This window comes from Lutjanus erythropterus, chromosome 3, assembly GCF_056507025.1.
Source record: "Lutjanus erythropterus isolate fLutEry1 chromosome 3, fLutEry1.hap2, whole genome shotgun sequence".
Lineage (NCBI taxonomy): Eukaryota > Metazoa > Chordata > Actinopteri > Lutjaniformes > Lutjanidae > Lutjanus > Lutjanus erythropterus.
In genome coordinates this window covers 8,985,996-9,012,448 of record NC_139319.1, presented here as the reverse complement: position 1 = coordinate 9,012,448, position 26,453 = coordinate 8,985,996, and the positions used below count along the sequence as shown (strand labels likewise).

General features: G+C 41.4%; 1 protein-coding gene and 1 long non-coding RNA gene across 2 annotated transcripts in view; both read right to left on the bottom strand.

The window, feature by feature from the left end:
- Positions 1 to 652: 652 nt before the first annotated feature.
- LOC146329627 (protein ELFN1-like) lies at positions 653 to 12,915 on the bottom strand. Its single transcript, XM_084714901.1, has 4 exons — positions 12,403 to 12,915; positions 12,157 to 12,310; positions 9,735 to 9,901; positions 653 to 6,299 (listed from the first exon to the last, which is right to left on the bottom strand). Exons 1-4 carry the CDS (start codon positions 12,690 to 12,692, stop codon positions 4,211 to 4,213), a joined length of 2,700 nt encoding a protein of 899 aa, XP_084571027.1. The 5' UTR covers positions 12,693 to 12,915; the 3' UTR covers positions 653 to 4,210.
- Positions 12,916 to 12,942: 27 nt separating this feature from the next.
- LOC146329626 (uncharacterized) overlaps positions 12,943 to 26,453 on the bottom strand; it is a 176,934-nt gene continuing 163,423 nt past the window's right edge. The window contains exon 4 of the long non-coding RNA XR_014769825.1: positions 12,943 to 13,156. This is a non-coding gene — a long non-coding RNA (uncharacterized LOC146329626). The remainder of the gene's footprint in view (positions 13,157 to 26,453) is intronic.

Genomic DNA, 26,453 nt, shown 5'->3' with positions numbered 1-26,453 from the left:
AGGCTGTTAAAATACCGTGGGAACTAAGTAAAGGCTCATTTATGCTACACATTAGATATGCGTACGGACAAAGCCGTCTGTAGTCTGCGTTAATTTTGTGCGTATTTGTGCATGTTTTCTGAAAGCTTACAAATAAGGATGAAACGGAGTAGCACTACCAGTAGTTTTGGTGGGCAGTGTAATGGTGCAGCCAATAGATCAAGCAGAATATGAAGAAGAAGTTTTAAAAATCTGAAATGTTGGAAAAGATGTTTGTTATCAGTTGGTTAGTGAAAAGAATCACATGATGTATTTGATGGTCATACAGACCGCCGCTGTCTTTTGCCTTTTTCTCAAGAGATATATTACTACAACCTTCTCCAGCATCGCCATGTTAGTTGTCAGAAAACTTTAACTTTTCTTCTTTGGGGTAACTTGTGACAGCGCCCTCTAGTGGATGCATTGCTTAAGATTCATGCCAAAGCAAAGGATGCACGGAAGTATGTGTGGAGTGATGGCTACATTTTGGTACACAGAGGCGGCATAAATGAGCCTTCAGATTTTTCATTTTTTCATCAAAAGTTATCAATCAAACGTTGGAATGCGAAATGAGAGTCCTGAGTGTTTTTAAAACTTTTGTCATATGTGTGGTTTCTCCAGGGAAAGGAGGCAGTGAAAGAAAGGCTATTTTATTGTGCTCATTTTAATTTTTTGACAAGAAAATAAAGAAAGAAAGCCTCTGAGAGATCCTATGGCAGAGCGTTCTCTCTCTCTCTCTCTCTCTCTCTCTCTCTCTCTCACACTCTCGCGCTCCTGAGTCATTCACTAGAAGAATACAACACAAGCTTCCACTGAAGATTTCCTTGCAGCATGCTCCATTGTCGTTTCTGTCTGTTGTCAGTAGGACCTCTATTTATTTCCACTTTCTAGGCATTGTTGTTTCAAAAACACAGTTTCTCTTCATCACGCTTCAAAGAATAGCAGCGCTGATTAGGGTCACTGTCGACCGGTCACCTCGACCGCCGGCTCGTTGTCGTCTGATTCTAGACGAGCTCTGCTACTCTCTGACACATGATAAATTCAGGCCATTATTGTTCATAAACAGAATGATAAAACAAAACAAAAACAGTAGTTAAATACATCGCTACATTGATATTACTGTTACTCAAAGAATGCTCAAGTGAGGCTTAAGAATCAAGCAATTATAAAATTGCAGTCAGGAAAGTATAAGTTAAGAAACCAGGAAATTGTTCGATTTTCAAAGCAATGCTAAAGTTAAAAAGATTAAAGAAAATCGAATGTTTTAAGGCTGTTGTTTAGTTAAAGCCACAATCTGGGACGTGTAACGCAGAAACGACCACGGCTCATCCGGTTCGCTTTTTCAGATCAGAGTTGGATTGTTTGCTGCAGCGGCAGAGGAGCCGCGTCGGAGCTGCTGCAGCACGAGGGGAGGAAAAAGAAATCTGCCTTCTTTTTTTTTTTTTTTTTCAGCCTCACAAATGAATGTGCTTCTGCAGCGCTACAAACAGCTGTGGTGATTTCACTAACCCGCGATTATGGCTTTAACTGGGCTTAATGACTTGAGCATTCTGAACTCATTATAGCAGAGAAAAAGATTTTATACAGTGTTTCCATTCACCAATAAACTTTTCATTGTTTGCCAGCTCTGTTGTTTCTATTGTGTAGTTTTCAGTGTTGTTTCAAGGAGTCAATTCTGTTTCAATTCAGACAGCGAAGTGGGTGCGATTCAGTCAGTATAAGCATTTGTAATTACAAATCGTTTGTCAATACTGTGAATACTACAAGCCTGTTAAATTCAAAATCCACTGAATTGAAATGTTCTCGACTCCGTCCCTGGGTTATGGTCTTCTTAAATGAGTTGTTGTAGCACAGTTCTGTATAGAATAAACAGCAGTATTTTTGCTATCACATTTTTCTCCTCTTTTCAGCCTCCAGTATTAAGATCCTGCAGATATTGCAGATACACATGTAGTCTCTTTTCACCACACTAGTGACACTAATCACATTTTACTAGAACACTTCTCATATCAGGAACTTTTTCAGTTGAAAAACCTTTGATAAGGCAAAACCCCATTGCTTTTACTTCAATAGACGTTCGCGGTGGCAATTTTGGGCTTGTTTGGGACAACATTTGGTTCACAGACTGATCGTCCGTGAGAATCTGCCCTGAATTTGATTTTTAGAGAGCCAAATATTCTTTTTTTTAATATATATATCCAATTCTGAAACACAAGTGGCCATCTGAACAAAGTTTTCTATCAGACAGATGAGGACACTGTTTGAATACAGCTTGTACGTCAGAAACAGAAAAATCCAGCTGCTAAACAGTTTTAATTTCTCAAAGAATACATTCATCTGTGTGTGGTTGTGGTTGTGTGTGTGCATGAGTACACTTGGATGTGTGCGTGTATGCATGTGCTAAGAGTTGTAACTGTAAGGGGTGATGGCGGGTAAATAGCTGGGGCCGGGTCAGGGGCTATAAGGGTCAATTTACTACCACAGTACTTTGGTCTTTAGAAATGATTGGAGGATAGAAGGGGAGCAGTGAGCCAATGGGGGTGGATCTTTTTGTGCAAATTGTTGTTCTGTTTGGCAAAACTGATGTGTATCGATGTGAAGGAGAAGAGGTCTGTAAATAGTATTTAAAATCAGTTTCAAATACTTCTTTGTGATTTATCAAGTTGGCACGACGGCACCACAGTGGAACCAGAGGAATCCAAAAAAATTAAAAGTAAAAACCTGGGAGAGATGGGAGGATTAAAAAAAAAAAAATGAGTTGTTGATAAAACACAGTGGATCTACAGTGTATCGGGAAGGAAGCTGAGAGTTTTTTTAGGTCTTTTCCTAAGAGTCGTTTTTTGATTTTGAACAGTGCAGATATGTTTCCCGTGTGGGAATTGAAGACATTCATTTGAAGATTAGAATTTTTTTTTTAGTTCGATTTCAAAATCAAAAACGTACCATTGTAAGTGAGCAGGTAGGTAACTAACTTGGGATTCTGGTTTCTGAAAAGTCTGAAAGATTTCAAAACCATGTTGTACAAACAAAACAGTCACCTCTGTTGCAAATATAGAACTTCTCTCTCTCATCTGTACAGCGTTCCCTCTTTAGGAGGATGAGGAGCAGGTGTAGCAGGGGTTCACCAAGAGAAAAGACGGGCTTGTTTTTCGGCTCAGCAGAGAGCACATTCCTCTTGGTAGAAAAGAAGAACTCAAATGTCTCGTCCATCATACCGTTTGTCTCTGTTGGTGTTCAAAACAGTCAAAACACAGTCACACGACAGAGCCATGCCATATTCAAATAATAGAGTATTAATGATGAGGAGCATAGGAATAATAAGAAGACCAGTAATGTAATAAGAATAATTAATAGTAATAACATATCATTCTAGGTTTTTTAAATTCTGTATATAAAAACAGTGGCGAGGAGAAGTTGGTACACAGTAGGGCTCTACTATCCCCTTGGTTGATTTGGCACATTATACTCACTCTCTGGTGAGAGCTACCTACTCATTCTCAGCACAGTTGAATATTACTGTTGCCTGGCGACCCATCCAGAATTTGTCATTTTGATCGTTTTAAATCTTCCAAATCACAGCAAATCTTTCGAAACTTTTTTTTTTTTTCGCAGCGGTATCGCAGGGCGCGATGCAAAAAACGACCCCAGCAAAAGCAAAATCTTGATCAACCCACTGTTGTAATAAGAATCGGTGAGGCTAATCTGCTGTGGACGGGTTTGAGGAATGTCAGTCTCGAGGCAGATTAAAAGCGTAGCCAGGCTCTTCAGGATGGGTCGCCCGGCGACATTTAAGGTTTCTGTTTCTTAATCTTGATTTTTTTTTTTTCGTCATTCAAAACTTAGTACAAATAGCTACATAAGTCTGAGCTATAATTTTCATTACATTACAAAAAGTAACTCAGTCTCTCTATAAGTTATGATTTTTGTTGTTCAATATAATATATTAGTTTGGTCCTCCTTCGTGTTCTCAGAAGCAAAGGCTTGGTTTGTGTAAAGTGTGAGCGTGTGTGTGTGTGTGTTTGTGTGTATAGATGTATGTGTGTGATTTGACTGTGTAGATCCTGTAAGTTGTTTGTGTTTGTGTGTATTTACAGGTCATTTTGTTTCGGTCTGTGTATCTGTATCAGTATGTTTAGGGTGCGGTGTTGTAATTTTCCATCATCAGAGTGTTTGGGGGTCTCCAGATGTGGGATCAGGTCTTCTGCTGGGCGGACACACCCTTCCAGTAGTCCAGTATGTCGTGAAGATCCTCATCCTTGGCGAACTGAACCTTTCGCCTCAGCGCATGTCCGGCTGCCACGTATCCTTCGTCCTCCATGGACGCCTGCCGGTGCCTCTTGCGGTGCAGTTTGAACCTCTCCCAGAGACCCAGGGTCGGGGTGCAGAGAAGCCCTTCCTCCTCCTCGTCTTCCTCGGGGCTGGAGCAGTAGCTGAGGTTGTGGTACTGGGGCGAGAGGGGGTAGTGTGGCGAGAGCTGAGAGTAGGCCAGCTCCCGCTGCTTGGCCTGCCTGCTGAGGGTGAGAGGGTCTAACACGGAGGGCTTGCGGCCCCCTGGATGGTGGTGGAGCTCCTGTAGGATCTGGGGGTGGTGCTGCAGCTCCTGGAGGTGCTGCTGGGAGCCGGGATAGGAGTGTCGGTGTTCGTTGTACTGGCGGATTCTCTGGGCTTCAGCTCGAAGGATAGCCGCTGCTGGAGTGACCGTACGGATGGGCTCTCCACCTCCGCCTCCCCTTTCTCCCCTCTCTCCAGGTGAGGTCCTCTCGATGTAGCGGGTCTCCGACGAGTGGTAGCCTCCCTCTGAGCGGAATGAGCGAGGGCTCCGTGCAGAGCCTGGAGAAGAGGAGGTGCTGGGCCTTTTGGAGGTCGGGGGAGCCTCCATGCTGTGGTGCCGCTGCAGCGAATGATGGTAGCTTCTCCCCCTCTCTTCTCTTCCTCCTCTTCCTCCCTTGTACACCGGAGAGAGGAACTCCCCTCCTCTTTCTGCTCTCTCTACTTGCTCAGAGAGAAGCACCAGCTGTGGCTCTGCAGTGGAAACTGCCCCTCCGCCTGCAGAAGAGGGGGATTTGATCCCCTGTTGGAAGGAGGTAGACTCAGATTTCAGAGCATCTATACAGTTGTTGATGATCTGGTTAACTTTATCGACTTCTTTAGCGATTGTTGAGATCTCTGCTACTGAGCCCTGGGGATTTGCTTGTGGCGACATCTCTCTCTCTCGTTCCCGCTCTCGCTCTCGCTCCCTCTCGATGCCAGACCCTCTTACCTCCATGTAGTTAAGTTTTGCAGGCTTGTGCGGCGGCGTTTCGATCACTTCCTGCAGCTTGTATGGATCTATCTCACCACCTTGAGGAAGGTAGGGCATTCTGGATAGACTGTCCCCGGCAGCAAGCTTCTGGGATCCTCCACTCCCTCCCTCTATATCCCCTTCTCCACCGTACTTGAGCTCTATCAGAGTCCTCTGGATCCTGCTCATCTTCCTTTCCTTCTCCTCCATGATCCTCCTCTTCCTCAGGCAGTGCACAACTAGGCCAAGGAAAAGTAGCATGCCAAACAAACAGCCCAAAATAGTCATAATGTAGTGGGTGGCTGACGACTGATTGGCTATCCTCTCAGGATTCCGGCGGCCAGTGGAGATGGTCAGACAGGTGTGGTTGAAGCGCAGGGAGTTTCGTATAGACGCCACACAGTATGTGTAGTCGGTGTTCGGTTTTAAGTTCTTAAGCTCGATATCTTCTCTTTGATTTTTCAGATTCTGGATATCTGTGAAGAAGCTGTTGTTGTAAAGCACCAGGATGTACATTTTCCTGTATGGATGAGGAATCTGAACCGTTATCACAGCACTCGAATGTAGCACCTGCTTTAGCATCATGATCGGATTGGCGTCTGGGAAAATCGGGCTTAAGCTGATTACCTCGTCAGGAGGGGTCCCAGAAGCACAATCATCCAATCCACAGGGGGAGGCAAAATCTGGGGGCAGCGTGGTGGAATCTGCGGCGCCGAGGACATAGAAGGATGTCACGCTGCCGTCGTCCGTGCATACAAGACTGAGCACGTGCAGAGCGTTGCGCTGGGTAGGCATGCGGGGGTTCTGGCTCAGGAGGTTGTAGCCGAAGAATCCTTGAGGGGAGTCGCACACCATCCTCTCGCTGGTCCTGTTGGGGAAGGACGAGAGCCAGCGCAGGAAACCCAGCAGCTCACAGGAGCAGTTGAACGGGTTGGTGTAAAGTTCACAGGTGGTCAGCTTAGAGAGTCCAGAGAACAAACTGCCGTCCAGCACCTGGATCCTGAAAACGGACAAAGGGAAAATCATATATTTAAATTTCACCTTCAGATACACTGACATAGCTTAATACACCATCATTATTTGGCTGTTCCACCTTAAAATAACAGCTTCATGCTACACTGATTTGTAATAAGGTGAATGGTGCCACTCCCATTCTGCATAACATACGGCTGTTCTTGCACTATGTATCTTTGGTGGCTGAATTGTGAGAAGTGCATAAAGCTTTGTGGCACTAATGAGGCTTTTCAGCTGTCACTTTGGGTCAAACCATGCTGTGCTGATGTGCGTTTTCATTACCAGTTTGATCGCACCAATCTTTATTGCATCTGAAATGGACCTTCTCTTTGTGTGTTGAGCTGTCAGGACTTGTGGCTTCTAATTGAATATTTGTTTAGTTTCTCTTCTGCGCAGCTGTTTAGACTTTCAGGTATCTGCTTTATCTTCCTGTTTCATGTTTGCTTTTGAAAATGACCGTTTTGCAAGTGCGTATCATTGAAAAAAATCACATTCAAGCGGGTAACCTTGCTATAATGGAACTACAAATCCCTTCTACATTGGCTGACATGGCGAGTCAATCCAAGTCAGTCCAGGCCAGCACATGTGTATGGAAAATGGTGGCTTAAGTCACACACCACTCTAACTATGTAACTGATTTTAGTGAAACTGGATTATATTTTTTGGAGAAAATGTTTTCTGGTTTCCCTCAGATGTCCTCCAACTGTTCTGCCTTAAGCCGCTCTGTTTAAAGAGTTTCCTGATGGACAGTGAAGCTTGACAACTTGGAGCACCAAGTCCTGGAGCTCTGGACCTCCAGGAAGAGGTTTTGAGGCCCCAGGCGAGGGGATCCAGCAGGGAATGTTGGCAGGTATCGGGGCAGATGTCATGTCAAAATCACAGCCAGGCGAGTGGGCAACAGAACCGGCCTCAGCAGCCTTTATCATGACAGATATCATGACAGAGCCAGGAGGTGACAGAGCAAGAAGCCGCCAGACAAAAGTAAATGTCGGACTGACTCTTAGCTTCATGAAATAAAAGGCTGATAGACAGACACCGAGCCTGCCCTCTTGCCGTTGGACTAGTCAGTAATATTAGCTGGCATGCTAAGTCTTGTGTTATTGTGCTTGTTTGATGTTTGGCTGTATTTGAACAGTTGTCGATGACTAGTTTTTGATTATAAGTAATGTAATCAGAATTAATGCACATGTACAGCTGTCCATATTTGCGACGTTGGTGTCAAATCACAAAAAGTACCAAATCTTACACAATGTTGCTTCTCCCTTTCTCCTACATTACCCACAATGCAACCCATCCGCAGCAGTACAGTCAGAGATTTGTGTGTGTTAAGCTAGTACCAGCTAATGTAGCCTCAAGCTGTTAGCCTCCAGGTCTGGTGAGCTTATTTCTTTCTCTCCGTACCCCCAGATGTTTTCACATTCAAACCTGTAGTCTTCAGCCCCTTCCACTGATTTGAGGGGTCATTTGAGGTAATTTATCAGACTTTCCACAGCTGTCCTCTGGAGCCACAGAAGGCTTTATATTTCCTAAACTTTTTCCACATATGCAATAGTACTCTCCAAGAACTCTACACAGACTTTGATGTGTAAAATAAGCGCACTCCCCCTTTAAAAGCACTCGGTATCAAGTCTTCTTATAGTTCAGTTTATGGTCTTAAACATCTCCCAAAATACCGTTTATCGAGCCCTGAAGAGCAGTTAAACTTGTTTCATTCAGCTGTTGCTTTTACATTTAAGTCAAGAGATCAATACCAGTTACAGTACTGATAGCAAAGAACAGGACAGTTATTCCCACTGAGAAAAAGTAAGAAGTTCAACTTTTATTGAAAAAATGGCTTGTTGCAGCATTGCATCATGGTTTACTGGGGATACTGTCACTGAGAAAATTACTATCTCTGCATCTACTGTGGTGCTTTCTTTTTCCTAGTAAGACTGCCCGACTTCAGTGCAAATTGGTGAATTAAGAAAGCAGCCCTGGGGATGATGACACCAAGCCTGACATGTTTTGGTCACTTAAGAAACAATATTTTACTACAGTCTCCTATCTAACTGCAGCTGTGCTAAAAATGTTGAAACTTGTTTTCTTCCTTTTCCCAGCTAGCATCATATACCAATGAACCACAATATATGTATAATATACAATTGCTATAGTATGTTTCCAGCGCTCAGTGTTCACCAGTTTTATGTGGCACATAATGGGAACATTAGTGTATAAAGGGGCCTATGTATACCAGAGTTCAGTATACATAGAACAGAGGACCCTGGGAACATAGACATGATTCTCAGTAGCCTTTTTTAGTTTTTGCTTTTCATATCATGAGACTTTTAAACAACAAAACGGCTACAGGGCTGTAATGATTAGAATTGATTAATCATTCAGTTTTACAGTTTCCCAGAGTCCAAGGTTGCATTTTCGAACAAACTATTTTGTCCAACTATGAATATAAAAACTAAGTGTGAACCAACCGTGATGTGGACTACTGGTATGGCATTATGGGGGTTGCCATGTTGTTGTTTTTTTGCAACCAGGGCATGTCCAGTTTCAACAAGAGCGTGGAGCTGGTGGATGACGTACAGCGACTTGGGCGGTGCTTGGTTTTGGCTCATCCGTTTAGAGGGAAACAATGGTGGCCTGCTGGGCCAGAAAGTTTATCCTAATACAACAACGTGTCGTATCTGAAATTATACTGAATACCAGAAATTATACTTTTAAAACGTTACCGGTGCCCAAACCAGAGACTATATAAACATACATTTTTCCCAAAGATTGTTTCTGTTCTGTCATTTAGTTCGTATCATTTTGACGCACCACAGGGTGATATTTGACAGCTCTGCATTTAAGCAGCACAGAAATCATGTTGCAGTTAATTCAAATCAGGAGATACTGGTCATATTGGAACCAGTGCTTTATTCATACTGGATTTCAGCACCCAACCCTAATTATAAACAGCAAACTAAAATATGTCTCTTACATTTTAAGTGAGAAATAAACAACGTAGCAACATAATATTGATCCATATTTGATCAACACTGCCAAATTTGACAGTTTGATCGAGTTTTGGGAGGCTCTGTTGGAAACCAGACACACAACAACGGCCGCCTGCTGACAATCTTTCTCGTGTTAAGCTAGGCGGTGCACTAAATAAAGTTTCTAAAAACAATTTAGGTGAGAAACAGATCTTCACTTTGAAGATCTTGAGGTCCTGTCCACGATTAAATATAGAGTCTGTGACAAAAATCCAAATATATCCCATTTTTAGTGATATAATGAAAAGGGGAAAATAAGATTAAATTGAAAAAGTTTTGGATTTTTCTTGATTTCTTGATTGATCACTAAAATTGCTGCAAATTATTTTCTCTGAAAAGTCATCTAATTAATCAACTAATCAGCACTTCCACAGCAGACGGACCCAGGTCGATACCTGTTCATGGAGAGGTCGATATTCTCTATGTTGGGGCATTCCCAGAAGGTGTTGGGTGTAACAGTCTCGATGAGGTTGGCTTGCAGGTAGAGATACTGCAGCTTGCCCAGGCCCCGCAGCATCCCCTCTGTCAGGTTCCTCAACTTGTTAAAACCCATCTGGAGAACCTGGGGAGACAAAGACAAGTGGGATTATTCTAATCTCTGAAGAGCGGGCCAGCACCAGGCATCACTCACTGCGAGCCAGGAACATACAGAACAAACAGACGACAGTTCTGTACAATTCATGTTTCACATGGTGATCTAAGCCTCTATGCTGTGCTGAATTTACTAAGATCTTGTTCACATTTTACCTCCTGGCACAGCTCCAGCAGCGGGGTAGATGTGTAAGCATGCCAGCTCATTATGGCCGCGTTCAGCTCAGTTTGGTGAAAACACTTTTGCCTCAATGTCTCTGGGAGCCATAATGAGCGGGTGTTGTCTTTCTTGTGTGTGTGTGTGTGTGTCCATCTGTGTGTGTGTAAAGTGGGACGAATTCCTCAAGTAAAAGTAGCAGTATCACAGTGCAAAAATACTCCCTTTGATTACAGTTACAAGTCTTTCCTTGAAAGTTTAACTAAGTAAAAATACTGGAGAATTATCAGATAACTGTAGTTAAAGTAACATACAAAGAGATTTTAACTGGTTATGAAACAGCCTCAGTTTAACACTGATTCCTCTATATGACCTACATAAGTTAACAAGACCGTTATAGCTAGGAGATGGGCTTTATTCTATATAGTTATGCTTAATGACTGCCACTGGGTTGAATTGTTCTTTAAATCAGAGGAAACGAGACTGTGTTTACATTTTCCCCGGCAAAGTCACAGTGAGTGACTAGCAAGTTAAAAAGCAGCAGAAGGAGATTTTTCTTCACATAATTTTATTTGTGATGCTATAAAGTTTGTGGTTATTACATTGGAAATACTACTGCTTTAGTCCACTGGCGTCTCTAAACTCAACATAATATGAAAGCTCTTTGTAGCCACTTTCAGTAAAAGAGTACTGAAGTATTGTCAGTAAAATGTACCTGAATATTAAAAGTAATTCTACTCATCATGAATTGATACATTTTTATTTTCTGCCTCATTCGATAGCCATCATATGAATGGGAGTAATTCTGAAACAGGACTAATCCTTCCGCATTTTATGCATTTATTTTTATCACAAGCAAGCAACAGGCTTGTAGTACAGCCGTACTTTTGAATGTTTGGTGGCATCTTGGCATGCTGAAATGCCAACTCCGTCAGAGTGTTAGACCTCACCGCACCACAATATGTGTGGGTTGTAGCCGCTGTGGTAGTGGGCCGAAAAACGCTTGTGGTGATTGGCTGTGAGCAAAACTATAGCAGTACTCTTTTTCCTAGATCTCAATATAAAAAGGATCAAATGCAGATTTTATTTGACTGGATATGTTTCAGGACTAGTTTGGACGGGATTATTTCGGTCGATACAGTATAGGTATTGAGTCCTAACACTCAGCCTTAATGCTGCTGCATTTTGGGCAGCACCAAAAAACCGGTGGGGTTTGATACCCGGAGTTATATATTACAGAATTTGTGCATTTGTGTGTACTATAAGCTGCATTTTAATACAGGTAATGCTGGATAAACCGGAGCTAATTTTAACTACTTAACATGCTGTCTATCTAATCTTTTTGCATGTACGTAAACCATAATGCTAATGTTATAACTCCCAGATAAATGTAGTGGAGTTACAAGTAAAATATTGTTGTGTTGTAGAGGAGTAAAGCATTTTAACAGCTTGACACACATGTACTTCCTATATTGTGTAAGTCCACTCAGTGTTGACAGTAATTGTAGTCAGTTGAAGCATTACTTTCCTCAGTTTGTTCTATATTGACAAAATAAACTCTTGTGTGCTAGAGTGCATTAGACACATTCACCGCTTCAGCTTGTTGCTGCATTACGTCAGCGTCGGCACATCAAGTGTTTATGATCTACACGGAGAAGGTGAAAAAAAAAAAAAGGCTTTTATTTTTCTAACTTAAATAAATGTCAATGCCCATGTTGCCGTGTATCACCACCCTAGCCTACAGCCATTACTGTGGTGGCTGGAACAGGAGACAAAAATACTCATGTAGCTCACCGCCTTTCTATCCAAGCTGATCCTCCTCAACACCAACTATGTCACTGTGACATCACTGTATGCAGGAAGAGCAATGGACTTTGCAGCAGGAGAATTCAGCTGTCTTTGTCAATATAACACACACTGAGGAATTTATTGCTTTTATTGACTACATTTACCATCAATTCTGACTGGACATCCACATTAAAACTTTCCCTTTAACTAGTGTATCTGTGAATGTGCATTTGTGTGGACGTGGATGTGTCTACAAATGTAGATCCGTCATTGTTGCTCACCTGCAGGTTGAATTGTGCTGAGAACGCTCCGTCTTCCACATAGCTGATATCGTTCTTGGTGAGGTTCAGATAGGTGAGGTTGCCGAAGCGACTGAGTGAGGAATAATGCACCGACCGGATCTTGTTCTCATTCAGCCTCAGATCCACGATGGTGCTGTCGAGAGAAGAATGACGGCCGTGGATGTTCGACGAAGACAGGCAAAAATAATCTGGACAAAACTCGCTCTTATTGTCAAGTTCTCTCACCTGTTAATGTGGGAGGGGATGGCCTCATAAGGCGGCTGGTTCATGCTGCAGATAGCCAGCCACACGAAGCCTTTCTCCCCTTCGATAAGCCAGCAGTCAGCTGTTACCGTTGGCAACCGCATTATTGACAGCAGGGCGAGCCAACAGAGGAAGGAGCTGGCTGTGGACAGCACCACTGATGAAGAAGCTCCAGTCACGTTATGTCTCTGCCGTCCCTGTCCTGTCCTCTGGGCCATTTGGGATGTCGTCACAATATCCATTGCAGAAAGCCGAGCAGAGATGCTTGCCATCTAACATTTATTCATGCAGGCCATCTGAAAGGGAGTGAGGGCTGGTTTATATAGTAATATATATCAGTGTGTAGTGGCTTTGTGTTGCCTTTTATCATCAGATTTGTGTCTGTGATGCTTGAGGTGTAGTCACAGCATGGCAAAATGTTCCTGTTTGTTTTGTCTCGCCTTGTAATCGTACAGCAGATTGAAGTTTTAGTTGACCTTGTGTTAGGATATAAGTAGAAATTTACCTCATTTCTGCCTTCATTGGCAGTATGTGTGTGTAGGTAAACTGTATCAATCATTCAATTAAGGGGTCACATTTGATTTGTTATGTATAAATTGGCAAGTTGAAGTCGTCCTGGTGCCAGATTGGCTGGTGCTCATGTCTTCCGCGGCCATCTGCATCTCTGATTGGACAAGCACCTCTTTTCTTTCTTCCTCATCGCTCGCTGCTCTGTACTTGGTGTGAGAACTCGTCCCTGGAGGGAAAAAAAAAGGGGAGCAAGAGGGAGAGGGGAGGGTGTTAGGGAAGAAGCGCTAATGAAACACTGGTTTATTTTGTGAGATACCAACAAACGCAACCCTGTTACCAGCACGATGAGATGGAAGTAGTTATTTCTACTTATATAACCATCTGCCACGTGCGCACACACATTTCCTGTGCTCTTAAGACGTTTCTTGACAAGTCCAATTAGCACACATTGCAAAGCACCTGCAAATACTAAAAATACACACCGTTTGACCCTGTTTGTACGCACACACACACATATATATTTTCTGCCACATCGTTAGCCTCAGGAGCCTTGATCGACATGAGCTAAGAATGGCCATCACTCTGATACTGTATCTAATTAATTAATCTGCTCTAAATAAAACGCTTCCTGGGAAAACAACTGATGTCTGACGGAACAGGAGAGACGGAGGAGCAGAGAGAGGCTTGCAAAGAGCCGTGGAGTGGCGAGGATGAGGAGGACAAAGTAGATGCAAGAGAGCAGTGTGTTGGGGGGGGGTTGGCGAGATAGAGTAAAGGGTGAAGTAGAGAGGGAAGGATAAGGCGGTGGGAGAGGAAGAGATTCTGTGTGAAAAAGAGGATGCTGGGAGGAGAGAGGGCTGGAGAGTGTCTGTCTGTCTGTCTGGGGAATTTTCTAGAATAGTGGCTCCCTCTTCTCTCTGAGAGCCTTTTTCTCAGCTGCGAGAGCAACAAACAGGATGTGATATCACGGGAGGTGAAGGAGAAAGGGTGGGAAGGAGCACAGGGTCCGGCTGTCCTCACAGGCATCTTTTGGCTGCCGTTCCCTCCTTATTGATTACAGATGAATAGCGAGGCAGTGAGGTGCTGATGTGTCACCTCTAATCTGTGAAGGAGGGTAAAAGAGGGCAATGCTTTTTGTGAATGGGACAAAGCTCCTCTCAACTTTTTGTGTCCTTGCGGGGAGCAAAAGTCCTTACGTCACACCCTGTTATCTCTCAGTGAACAGTCTCTTTGATGTTTCTTTCTAAAAAAAAAAAAAAGGAAACATCTTCCTTGGGTTTACTATCGAGAAGACAAACAACTATCTACTACAGCACTTCACTGAATTTGAACCCTAAATGGTTTTAAGAACATTAAACAACAAATTTGTTAACATTTGGTTTAAGTGACAGTTCACCCCAAAATAAAAAAAAAAGCATACATTTTCCCTGGCGTGTGTTTATCCATCTAGACTTTTTTGGTGTGAGTTGCTAAGTTTTGGAGCTGTCTGCCTTCGCTCCAATATAATGGGACTAAATGGTGTCCTGTGGTGCTCAAAGCACCAAAAACATACATTTGAAAAATTCAAAACCAGTGTCTCTTTCCAAAAATCATCACCAAAATACTCAAGATAATCCACAGATCATGTTGTGAGCAGTTTCATGTAGGAACTACTTTCTCTGTATTAGAAATAAAGTCGTTCCAGTAGATTTTAAAGTAGTTCTGGTAGATTCTACTGCAGAGAGTTCCCCCATGAAACTGCTCACAACAAGCTCTGTGGATTATCTTGTGTAACTGGGTAATGATTCCTGGAAAGAGACATTGCTGTTGAGTTTTCTTGGCAATTTGAGCAGAACAAGCCGAGTGCCATCAAGTTCCATTATACTGGAGACAAGGCAGAAATCTCTACGGCTGATATCTCAAAAACTCTGCAACTCACACCAAAACAGTGTAGATGGGTAAATACCACTACAGGCCAGAGAAGGAGGAGGAGGAGGAGGAGGAGGAGAGAAGAATATGTATTTTTGAGTTCGGGCTGTCCCTTTAAGTTAAACTGTAATGCAAAAAACTATCGCTCCCATGATGATTTGCTGGCACGGCATCACATGTGCTGTACATCAGCAGTGTTTCTTTACGTGCGCAGGCCGCTCAGGTATATTAACAGTTGCTCAAGTGTATTTGGTGACCCATTTGGCTATTTTTGTTTTTATATATCCGAGAGAACGATGCCACCCGCGACCAGTAAACTAGTGGACCATCTCCCCTCACTCTTCCACACTCTGCCCCTCCTGTACCTGCTGTTGTGGGTGTCTACTGATAATTGCACAGGTTCTGCAGAGAAGCACAGAGAGAAATAGTCTCCTGTTTAATGTAACCCATGGGATAGGTTAGTCTTCATTCTGGCACAAATCTTGCTATTATAACCCAATGATTTTGTTCTTCCTAAACTTAACCAAGACCAGCTTTCTGGCAGAGAACCTTGCAGGCTAACTTCTCCCATCAGCTTTAATGTAGGCCTACATCTGCCACTGTTTTGTAAAATCTTGTAAGTTGTTGGTGGTGAAGTAGTTTGGTACCATGTTGGTTTTGATCGTTTCGATTGGCATTATGTCATATGTCATTAACAACAAGCCTCCTCCAACGAAAATGGAATTGCAAGTGTAAAAATCTGAAACAGACATGTTTTTTAGGCAACTTCATAAAACATCCCGGTGATGAAGGACAGGTGAGACACATACAGGGAGACAGAAAACAAAAAAAAAACTGTAATTCTGTGGGAAACACTGACACAAACGTCTTTCCAGCTTCTCATCTATAATATCTGCTGTTTAAACAAAACAAAGATTCTGGAGCGACGCTAGCAGCTCCATGTGACAACATGCTTGTGTTTTGCATTTATTATGTTTACCATGTTCACTATCTTAGTTTAGCATGTTAGCATGCTAACATTTGCTAATTAGCACTAAATATGGGGTACATTTGAGGGCATGGCAATTTCTATTTCTGTCACAAGCATGTTTCTCAGTTACACTGCTAAAAAATGCCCACAATCATAGTCAGATTTCACTTAATGGAGGTAAAAGTGACGGCTTTTTAATCCGTTATTGCTCTTCCTTATTTAAAGACTCATCCTCCCTCAGCGCAGCGCTTCAGAATAAACCATGGCGTATTTCTGTCGCATCTTTTCATTGCAACTCTGCATCAAGAATGATACAGATATCACTTTAAAATCAACAGCAACAGTAAACTGTACTTCAAAGCATGCAGGGGCGATCCGTATGGGCCGGGGGCCAACCGCGGTCCGTTGCACCCCTATTTGTGGATAATGAAGTCACCAAAGTCATTACAGTTCCACCTGAGGGGAGCATTCATGTGTGTAAAAAACTTAAATGGCAATCCATCCAATAGTTGTTGAGATAGTTCAGTCAAAATCGCGAAGGTCAGCCTCATGGTGGTGCTAGAAGAACAATACGATCACCAAATTCATTAGAATCCATCAAATAGGCACCATAAAGAAATGTCTGTTCAAAATTGCATATCAAACCATCTTTTAGTAGATGAGATATTTCAGTCTGGACTGAAGTGGTGGGCCGACAGACTGACCTTGACATCCCCAGAGCCACAGTAAGAGCTTAGAGCAGGGATGGGCAGTTTGATACCTAAAGTACTGATATTACCAATACTTGTTTTGAATATCAATACGAGCATGTTGGAGCGGATTCTTGACACGTGCACTGCTCTTAGTGCATGGTATCTTTGCATCTCTGCTGCTGTTGTACTGTATGCATATGTGCAGCAAATTCATATTTCTGTTGTTCACCATTAAAAACAGAGAAGCATAAAAAGAAATGCTTGGTTTGGCAATTCATTTGATGGTAATGAATATGTATTCAGAGGCCTTTAAATGATAAATGCATGAATCATGACACACGGCTCCCCCTGCACAATAATACATCAAACACTTTTAGTAATAAAAGGAATATTGTTGTTTATATTGGTGATTCTGGTCTTGTACTGCTTGGAATCATATCACAATCAAATTTTGTGACATTACCCACCCCCTACTGTTCGTCTCTCCGTGTTCATTCTCATAGCTCGTCAGTCAACTGGCTTCAGTCTCTCAACCCGGTGACATTTAATCTGCAACAGTCTCGGGCTCGTGGGAAAATTATAAAGACAGCTATAAACAAACATTGAATAGATGACAACATTAGTCATTTTTTTGGAACTGGAGTGAATCACAGAACATATTGTTGAGCAAGGTTATGTTTTAGTGCTGGAATTTTTAGTAAAAATGTTTTACTGCAAATGTCACTGATTTTGAAAAGGCAGTCTTTACCTCTGTAACAGACTCAAGGAAACAATTTACGATTCCTGAATCCATTTTTTTGATTGCTGAATCTATTATTTAGAAATAACCAACACATAGACAGTTAACCTGATGCTAACACATAATGGAAACTGCCATTAAAACACTAATACTAATTAGCATGATCGCAGTAGTGTTATCATATCAAATTGATCCATTTTACTTAACATGCTTAACATAAGAGGACATGTGCTCATACTTTCAGGCATAGATTTTGTCTAATCTGTGGAAACTAAGTGGAAACTCATAACAGTTAACTCAGTCTGCTACTCTGCATTCAAAACTCCACACTGATCAGCTACAGCAGCCTCAGAGGGTCAAAATTCTGACACAAACACATTCTCAGTGGGTTTAAAAATACAGCCAGGTATTGAGTGCCATGAGAAGGCAGCCCATATAAACAAAATAACAGCTAAATATAGCAGTTTAGTTTCCACAAGGTGCAATAAATCGTAATATCAAATCACAATACATATAGAATCGGTACAAATATCGTTACAGTATTGAATCTAAGGTTGGGTGACATGTTGTTTACATTTGTTATACTCAGGTAAAAATTAATGTGCCATATAACAGATGACCGTCATATTTTCAGTTTTCAGTGTCTCCACTGGTCGCTGCTGAGGGGCAGTTACACTTCAGTTACGGCCATGAAGTGTGTGGATCAGTTCAGATCGCAGTATTATGGTTACTGAAAAGGCTGTGAATCTGGTTGCTGCCACAGAAAAGAAAAAGTCCCTGTTTATGTAAAGTCTCTACAGCATCTTCCTGTTCTCTTCACAGCAGAGCCGGTCCACGAAAAGAAAATCACGTGTGAAAAAATGCTGCTTCTAGGTCCGACAAGAATAGTACATAAGACCTCCAGTTTTAGGCTCACGGCAGCTAGCTAGCTCACTTTCACAACAAACCCTCTTGACTCCATCACACAGGTTACCCACAAGTCTGCCTTCTTTAAGGCCGACACACAGGTGCATTCGGCGTGTAATTCAAGTCCTTTACTTAAGCAAAAGTACATATACCCAGCATTGAAAATACTCCACTACAAGTAAAGTTTCTGTACTCTAAACATTACTGAGATAAAAGAATGTCAGTATTATGGCAAAGATTTATGTTAAATGTCAAAAGTAAATGTAGCATGCCTCACTGTGCACTTTATTACTAATAAAGCACTGACAGGGACCATTTTACTGATCAGATCAGATATAATAATATATCTGATGTTTCTGGACTAATATTATTGTTGCATTAATGTCAATGTTGCATTCTACTCCTGTAGAGCTCCTTTCAGCAACTGATTAGTGGTTTAATCTACAGTAATCATCATATTCTATAAGAACATCACATGTTTACACTATCTGAGAAAATGTGTATATCAAGATATATGTTGAATATCTAAAGATAGTGATATTATTTCTAAGCCATGTCACCCAGCCCTAATTGAATCGTTGCATATATAGCAGCATACTCTAGTTCTATTATTCTAAGCTTATTGGAGATGCAATGTTTAATCATGCAACTTGGAGACCAAAAGCAAATAAAAGAATGGGCACATTTTTTTTAGAGGCATTTCTTCAAGGTCACAAAATACGTATGTTCTCACATATGTTCTCCGAGCATCACTCATAGCCTTCAGTAGGTACTGGCACCAGGTTGAGCATGTAATGATCAGAACCAGGAAGTCCTGATTTCATGTCTGCATACAAACATCACATATGTACACTTGTAGGTGTGTACGTTCACACAGAGGCTTTTCCACCCAGTCAGCACAATCTATAATTGAGGGTGAGACTTCCTCCCACATAGCATGAGACAAACTACCCAGTTAGGCCACCAGAGAAAGGCGAGGAACTGCTGCCAGCTACACACACAAACAAACAAACAAGCACACATATGCACAGGAAATGTCCATTTTGCTGACCAAGGGTTAAGCTCGGGTAAACAAACTGTTGACAACGGAGAACAAGGGGGCTATAGCGAGTATGCAGAGCGGGCGGGGACACCGAATCATTTAGTTAACATGCAGAGACGTCTGATTTCTGCCTGACCTCTTTTTGTACCGAGAGGTAAGTGATGTCAGCTGGAAGGGCCAGAAGACAGAGCAGGAGGAGATACAGGAGCAGCAACTGGCTTCTACTTGACCTCTTTTTGTAGTAAATACACTTGTAGTAGCTAACGTGATATACGCAGAAGGAACCGTTAAGAGTGTGTCGGCCTCTTTTCCATTTTGCATCATTCATCGTCTTCCCCAACTCGGCCGCTGAGAACAATCACGTGAAATATTCCAGCACTCAGCATCATGACCAGCTCGCTTTCCAGTCATGTCACACTCAAAGATTTATAGGGTACAAACCTTCATATGGAGAGGAGGGAGACTGAGGAGGATCCTAACCTCGCTCTACTGAAAGGGTGATGGGTTAGGGTGTCGGGGGGCCGCCGTGGTTACAGGATGTACAGGGTTGGTACGGGTGCTGGAAATCCTTGAAAGCACTTGAATTTTAATGTGGTGTCTTCAGGGTTTGAAAAGTGCTTGGATTTTGGATGCAGTGCTTGAGGAAATTGTGATTGCATTGCATTCATAATAAATAGCTATCTGATTGAATATTTTTGCTTTTTTAGATTAAAAAAAAAAGCTGAAGACGAGGGAATTTTCACTGAGACCAAGTTTGCAGATAGAGTTCATCAGTGACCGCCCACTTCTTCAATGGCTACGTTTCTGGAAGTGAATTTCCCGTCCATTCACTCCATTGATGTTTCAGAAAATCCACATATAAAGAGTTTTAAGCCTGGAACCAAGTCAAGACTAACTATAAGATGAATTGTGGCCACAAAACATTTTATTCAGAGCAAAAAACAATTGGAAAATGTAAAAAAGGCAAAGCTACAGGATTGTGTACGTGATTATTTTAAGAGTGACAGAACTACTCATCCCATAAACCACTGCGAATGATACATAATTATGTTGTTTTAGCCAAATATAACTAATCAAATGTGATGAAGAAGTGAACATAATTTTGAGTTTGCAAATATGCAGGTTTAGGAAGTAATGGATTACATGTAACAGGATTACGTTATTAGGATACAAAAATGGTAACTGTACTCTATAACAATTACACAAACAAGGCATAATCGGATTAGATTTACATTTAGAAAAAATGGGAACTATGAGAAAGATTACAATTCTAAAATACATTTAAAACTAAATAATGACATACAATTCACTAGCTGTTTATCTTTGCCCTCATCTTGTTTCAACATCTAATTTTAAATTTTTTTTACAACTGCTAACTTTAGCTACACAGACTGACTTCTAACATTAAATGTAATCCAAAAGTAATGGAAGGAAATAAAGTTATATTTCTTTAAAATCATGATACCTGGATTAGGTTATTTGTCTCATAATACATTTTTGAAGTCACCCTCCCAACTGTGTAAATATGTAATTTACCACAGCTGTAAGGTGCTGGAAAAGCTTGAAAATGCACTATTAAAATGCTTAAGAAGTCCTTGACTTTAATTTTGGAAAAGTTGTACGAAATGTGAAGATGTTCATGTTCTCTGAAAAATGAAATATATTTTGGGGAAAAAAAAAACCTGGAGAGTGTTAAGAACTGGGCTTCGTACTCTGTTACACACAAACAGACAGAAACGCATCACCTTTCTCACACACTCTGCTTCACAGCAGGGAGCCGAGCCTCTCTGCAGGAGTGTTTTTCTATGTAACATCCCTTTTTTATTCACCACATCTACACACACAGTCAAAAGCAGCCAAACGTGCTTTTAACGATACAAAAAAAAACACAGACAGTCCAGCTTCCTTTGATTTAATGAATCTAGATGTCTTAAAACCTACATGACTGAATATCTTCATACAGTCATTGATCATAATCCCAGCGAGCCGGCAGCTTGTCAGAGAGAAATGAGCAGCAGCAAATGAGGCAAGTTGACAAGAATATTTTAAATCGAAACACAGACTAAGGAAGTTTTAAGCTTTCGCAACAGAAAACAACTTCTATATTGTACTTTCGATGCTGGATTCTCCTCTCAGACCTCTCCGTGTCAATGAAAGTATCCGGAGTCGGGCATAAAAAATGCAATAAAGATGTTTCCTGTTTAGAACGGTTAAAGATTCTTTCTCTACGTCTGCCAAGACAGTGATGTTTTCAGTCCTGTTTGTTTGATACTTAACAGATTTCAGTGACATCTGGTTAGGGGTTAGGACGCAGGCCAGGAAAGAGTGGTTACGTTTTGGTGCAGACCCAAGAGTTTACTTTACTACTGCTTTTACTTGAATGAATTCAAGCCAATGACGTGTGTGGATTTGATGCTGATCCAGATGCTGATTTGCCCATTAAAGGGTAACGTCAGTATCTTTCAACCTGGACCCCATTTTCTTATGTTTTTGTGTCCAAGTGACTAATAGGGACAACAGTTTTTGAAACTGGTCCAGCATTGAGCAAGACTGCTGCAGAGGTAAAACTGAGCTGCAACATAATCCCTCCAGGCGGCTGCGTACTGTCAAAGTACGTTCACTAAAAGCGCTTGTTTTTGCAACTGACAGGCTCAGATTGTGTTTAACAAGATTAGAGACGAAGATAGACCTTTTTGTAAAGAGTGAGATACTTTTTGTTTAACCAGAAACATCCGCTGTATCGCTCCGTTCAAAGGGACCGGACTCAGAGCTGGCCCGAGGCAAAGGCAAACTAAGCGCCTACTTAAGGCCCTCATGCCCACCAGAGGGCCCTCAAGAGAGCTTGAAATGGTGCTTTTTTTTGTGTTGTGATTATTGTCAGCAGTAAGCATACAAAATCTGGCTAGCAAATACTAATGAGTGAATAAATCCCTGCTGCTTCTGTCAGGGCTGGTGTCACGTGAATGCACACAGTGAAGGTCTATTACTTTAAATATTAAGGTGCAGATTGCCACATTTTTAGATCAAAAATCAGAGGGGTAAAAACATACCAGACTGGCATTAGTATGATGCAAACAACACAGCTACAACTAATGAAACTGATAATGGGTGTGTTAGACTCACAGTAGGTGTGTGAATCATCAAGCATTAACAGTAGTCAATAGTATAGACCCTTGTACAGTTTGTAAACAGTGAGCAAGCTCTGCACACACTTTGGCAATGGAAGTATGGCGGATCACAACAGCTTGTCAAAGGGCCACTGCAAACATGAGCAGTTTAGATCGCATCCCCAGTCCAGTCAACAGGTTTCATAGCTTGAAGCCATAGATGCCACCGATTGCTCTGAAACGTTCCTGACCCTGTCGTAATTCTGAACAGCTTAAGTCGCGGCTGTAAAAGGGTCTATTGGCGGCACTGAGGCAGACTCAAATTTTGCCAAGGACCCCATAAAGGCTTGTGCTGCCCCTAACCAGACTCCATTGACAAAATTTTACCTCTCTGGTCTACCGCTGCCTCCATCAGTGTTTCACCCTTTAAAAACACCAAAAGTCACACAATAACATAAACTAACCAATCTACAAAGCTCTCACTTAATACTGGACTAATACGAAATTTTAAAAAACTGCTGAAAAATAATTAAGTTACCAGATCTTCTTTTATTAAAATACCAAATTAGACAATTGTGCAGGTTTGGTTAACATTTGGACTTTCTTGCTGCTTTCTTATTTGCTGTGGTTTGGTTTCAGATGTTTTCCTATTAACTGGCCTCATCTGCTGCTGTTCACTTCTGTGGGCTCCTGACCGAGAAGTAGTCCAGCACACAGCTCCTCATAAAACCTCGACTGTACAGATTAAACGAACAAGATATGACATGTTAGTTAGAATGGAGCCGTTTGCTGCCTCCAGTCTGAGACAGACTGTCTCTTTACTGTAGCTTCATATTTAACATACAGACATGAGTGGTGTAGCTCTTCTTATCTGTCTCTTAGTGAGACAGCAAATAAGCATATTTCTCAAAGTGTGCGGCCATCATGACCCATTCCTATGCTGGATTCAGATTTTCAGTGGTTGACCAACGTGTATTTTTTAATGCCCAATTTTTAGAGAGCAGGGCAGCCAGTGGTCAGTACAGACCAGGAGGAGAATATTTTGAGCAGCCATGTTGAAAATCTGTACCTGTAAAGTAAATGTCCAGAGTAGTGGTGATACTTAAGCTCAATATTTTCTGAAGTGGAATTCAGTGTAAATAGTTTGAGAAACACTGCGATAGAAAAATACATTGGCTTATTAATATTATTATTGGCTCTTATTTAAGAGAGAGCGAGTTACAGTTTGTCAGAAGCCTCGTCATTCAACTGCATTATTCTGTACATTATAACACAGTATTTATTTTAGCCAGTACTGGTTTTAGATCAGATTTACTGTCCTTTAAGATGCGAGAACCGTGTTAACATCTAGAAAAGAAGATGGTGACTGAGGGAATTTAGTCATACATTTACAGTCAGATGCATTAGAGTTATAGTACAGGGCTCCAAACTAACTTTGACGCCACCTCCCAAAATTCACACGGGGGAACGCTAACATCGTTCCACAGCAGCGACACTAACAAGGCTGACTCCACATATGTCTGCAGAGATTGGCTGACGCTCATTAAGTCAAAATGCCAGATAATCAGCCTGATTAAACGACCGACCGATTAATCGTCTGTCACCACTACCTTCAAATCTAACTGCTGAAATCTTATCATCGTGTCTTTGGCCATCCTATTTTAGCAGCTATGACAACTTTGTACTCACCAAAGTAGTCGCCGAGATCTGGGAACACGGCATCATCGCTACAACATACAGTAGTTCAACAGGGCACGAAACATGAGCAGTCAGATAATCAGACAGGTTGTAAACAAGCCAGTCAACAGTTAAATCAGATTATTTAATCAGTTTAATTTGGAGGTAAATGGTTTATGTGAGCGCACCGGAAACGTCAGTAATAATCCGTCATTGGACAGAAAGACTGCGCCCGTGCTCAGTACAGTAGGTGAAACAGGAAGTCGGCTTGTAAACTAATAGATGTTTTTCACAAAACTTTTGGATTTCCCTTTAGCTCTCTGCCTTTAATTCAAATAATGTTGGTTAACCTGGGGCTTTGTTTCAAAAACTGCATGGCCATCTAAACTGGTCAGCTTTCTTGCCAATACCTTGACAATTAAACTGGGGTGTAAAATGTTATTATTTATGAAACGATGGCCAGAACTATGGAAATGACACCCAACTTCTGTTAAACCAGAGTTATCCTTTAACGCTGAAATAACAACACACACTCATCTCATTCCAGCACCCCACCATACCTTGTTCCTCCCTGTGACTGATGAACAACACTTAAGAGACGGTTACACTCCTCAGCTGGTTGTGAACGAGGCAGATATATGAGCGCATTGATAACAGGCACACATTAATGTACACACACATACGGTACATGGGTAAAGAACGACACACACACACACACTAAGAAACACACCACACAGTTCACCAGCTCAGTGAGGCGTCACACACTCTGCCTGCTCTCCCATTACTATTCCACAGCGGTGTGGAAACCGCAGCACCCAACAAGCTGTGAGGAGCCATCAACAGAAAACTGATGATGAAGGAAAATCAGGAAGACAAATGATCCATGTTGTCCGTATGCAGAACTGTACGTGTGCGTCTGAACTGTAAATCCATACTGTATTTGCATATAAGAGAAAGTCCTCTGAGAACAAGGTAATGATGAAGATGAAGGTAACTTCTCCTGTTTAACCTAACGAGGAAGATGTAACTGCATTTGTTCCAGTGTGGCATCAGAATGCAGAGTTTAAAATCATAATCCTTTTTTTTTCCATTTTTAATTAAATCAAGCTCTATTTTTGAGAACTGGGACAAAATCTTCTTGGCTCTTAAACGGGCCAACCTCCTTATGATTTAATTTTTTATTAAATGTAGACTTCGGCTCAATGTTCAATTTTTTTTCATTTCACAGCATAGTTATTTTTTAAAGTTGCTAGGAGTTCTTTTAATGCTAAACAAAATACACATTCTATCTTTTAGAAACCAGGAAATGAGACAGTGGAGCCTAGGATACAGCCAAACTTTTTTATGCCTAATTAAATCATGTTTATAGTACAAATCTGTCGGAGTGATGGGAATCTGAGACACAACTTCAAAGTGCCAACACTTAAAAAAAACAATTTAAAAAAAGATGATTTTAATAGCAAGTTTTATACCCATGTTATGAATAGATATTATTTGTTTTAGATGTCAAAGGCTTAACACTTTTTTAAATTGTTTGAAGTTGTGAATTTGTATCTGGGACAAGGGTGTTTTCTTGTACAAAGCAAATTTACAAAGTAAAAAAAATAAACCAAACCAAAACATTTAATAAATTACACACCTTTCATATATATACATACTTAAAGAACAAATTCTACCCAAAACTTTTTTTTTCTTTTGCTAGTACATGATTTGTCCCCGTTCTCAAAACTGGGTAAAGTCAGTATTTTTATGCAACAGCCATTCAAACTATTTACATTTAGTAATTACTCTAGTAGACAGTAGTGGCGGGGTCCGCCATTCCCACCCTGAATTCAGATTGCCACCTACACACAGGAAACAATGCACAGATCTAATCCAGCACAGTTTTATCTGATATATGTGAGCCTCACTGATCACAGTGTCAGAGCTGTATTAACTTACTGCTGCTGCAAACTAAACATTTCCTACTGCTGATGTTCAACATTCAATACGCAAAACACAGTGTTGTTCATCAAAATGAGCCTACATAACAAGACATGCTCATTTTCAGCATTTTTCGTCATCAGGTCAGTTTCAAATATTGCAGGGAGTTATATGACATGAAGGAGCAGCCACAGTGAGCTGTTAGATGAGTTGTAGGTGACAGGCTGCATACCCTCACTTCCTCAGCAAGTTAACCAACTCCTCTTACTGTGCCCTGCTGTCAAGTGGAAAATCTGGCAGCATAAAATCAGACTGCAGTCGCAAAATACTTTTGACTGACTTCTTATTAGAACAATGTGAGTTAGTTTTGGCTGCACTGTAAATAGATACATCAGCTGTTTTTCTGTCATATTTCTGGCAAAGTTGCTGCTCAAGGAGCATCTGCTGAAATATTTAACAGTGCTGTTACCAAGGTAACCGTGGGTGTTGCCAAACCAGCCAGGACTGAAATCTCAAGGATTACGACTTAAGTTGAACTGAAATTAAAATTAATACCAAT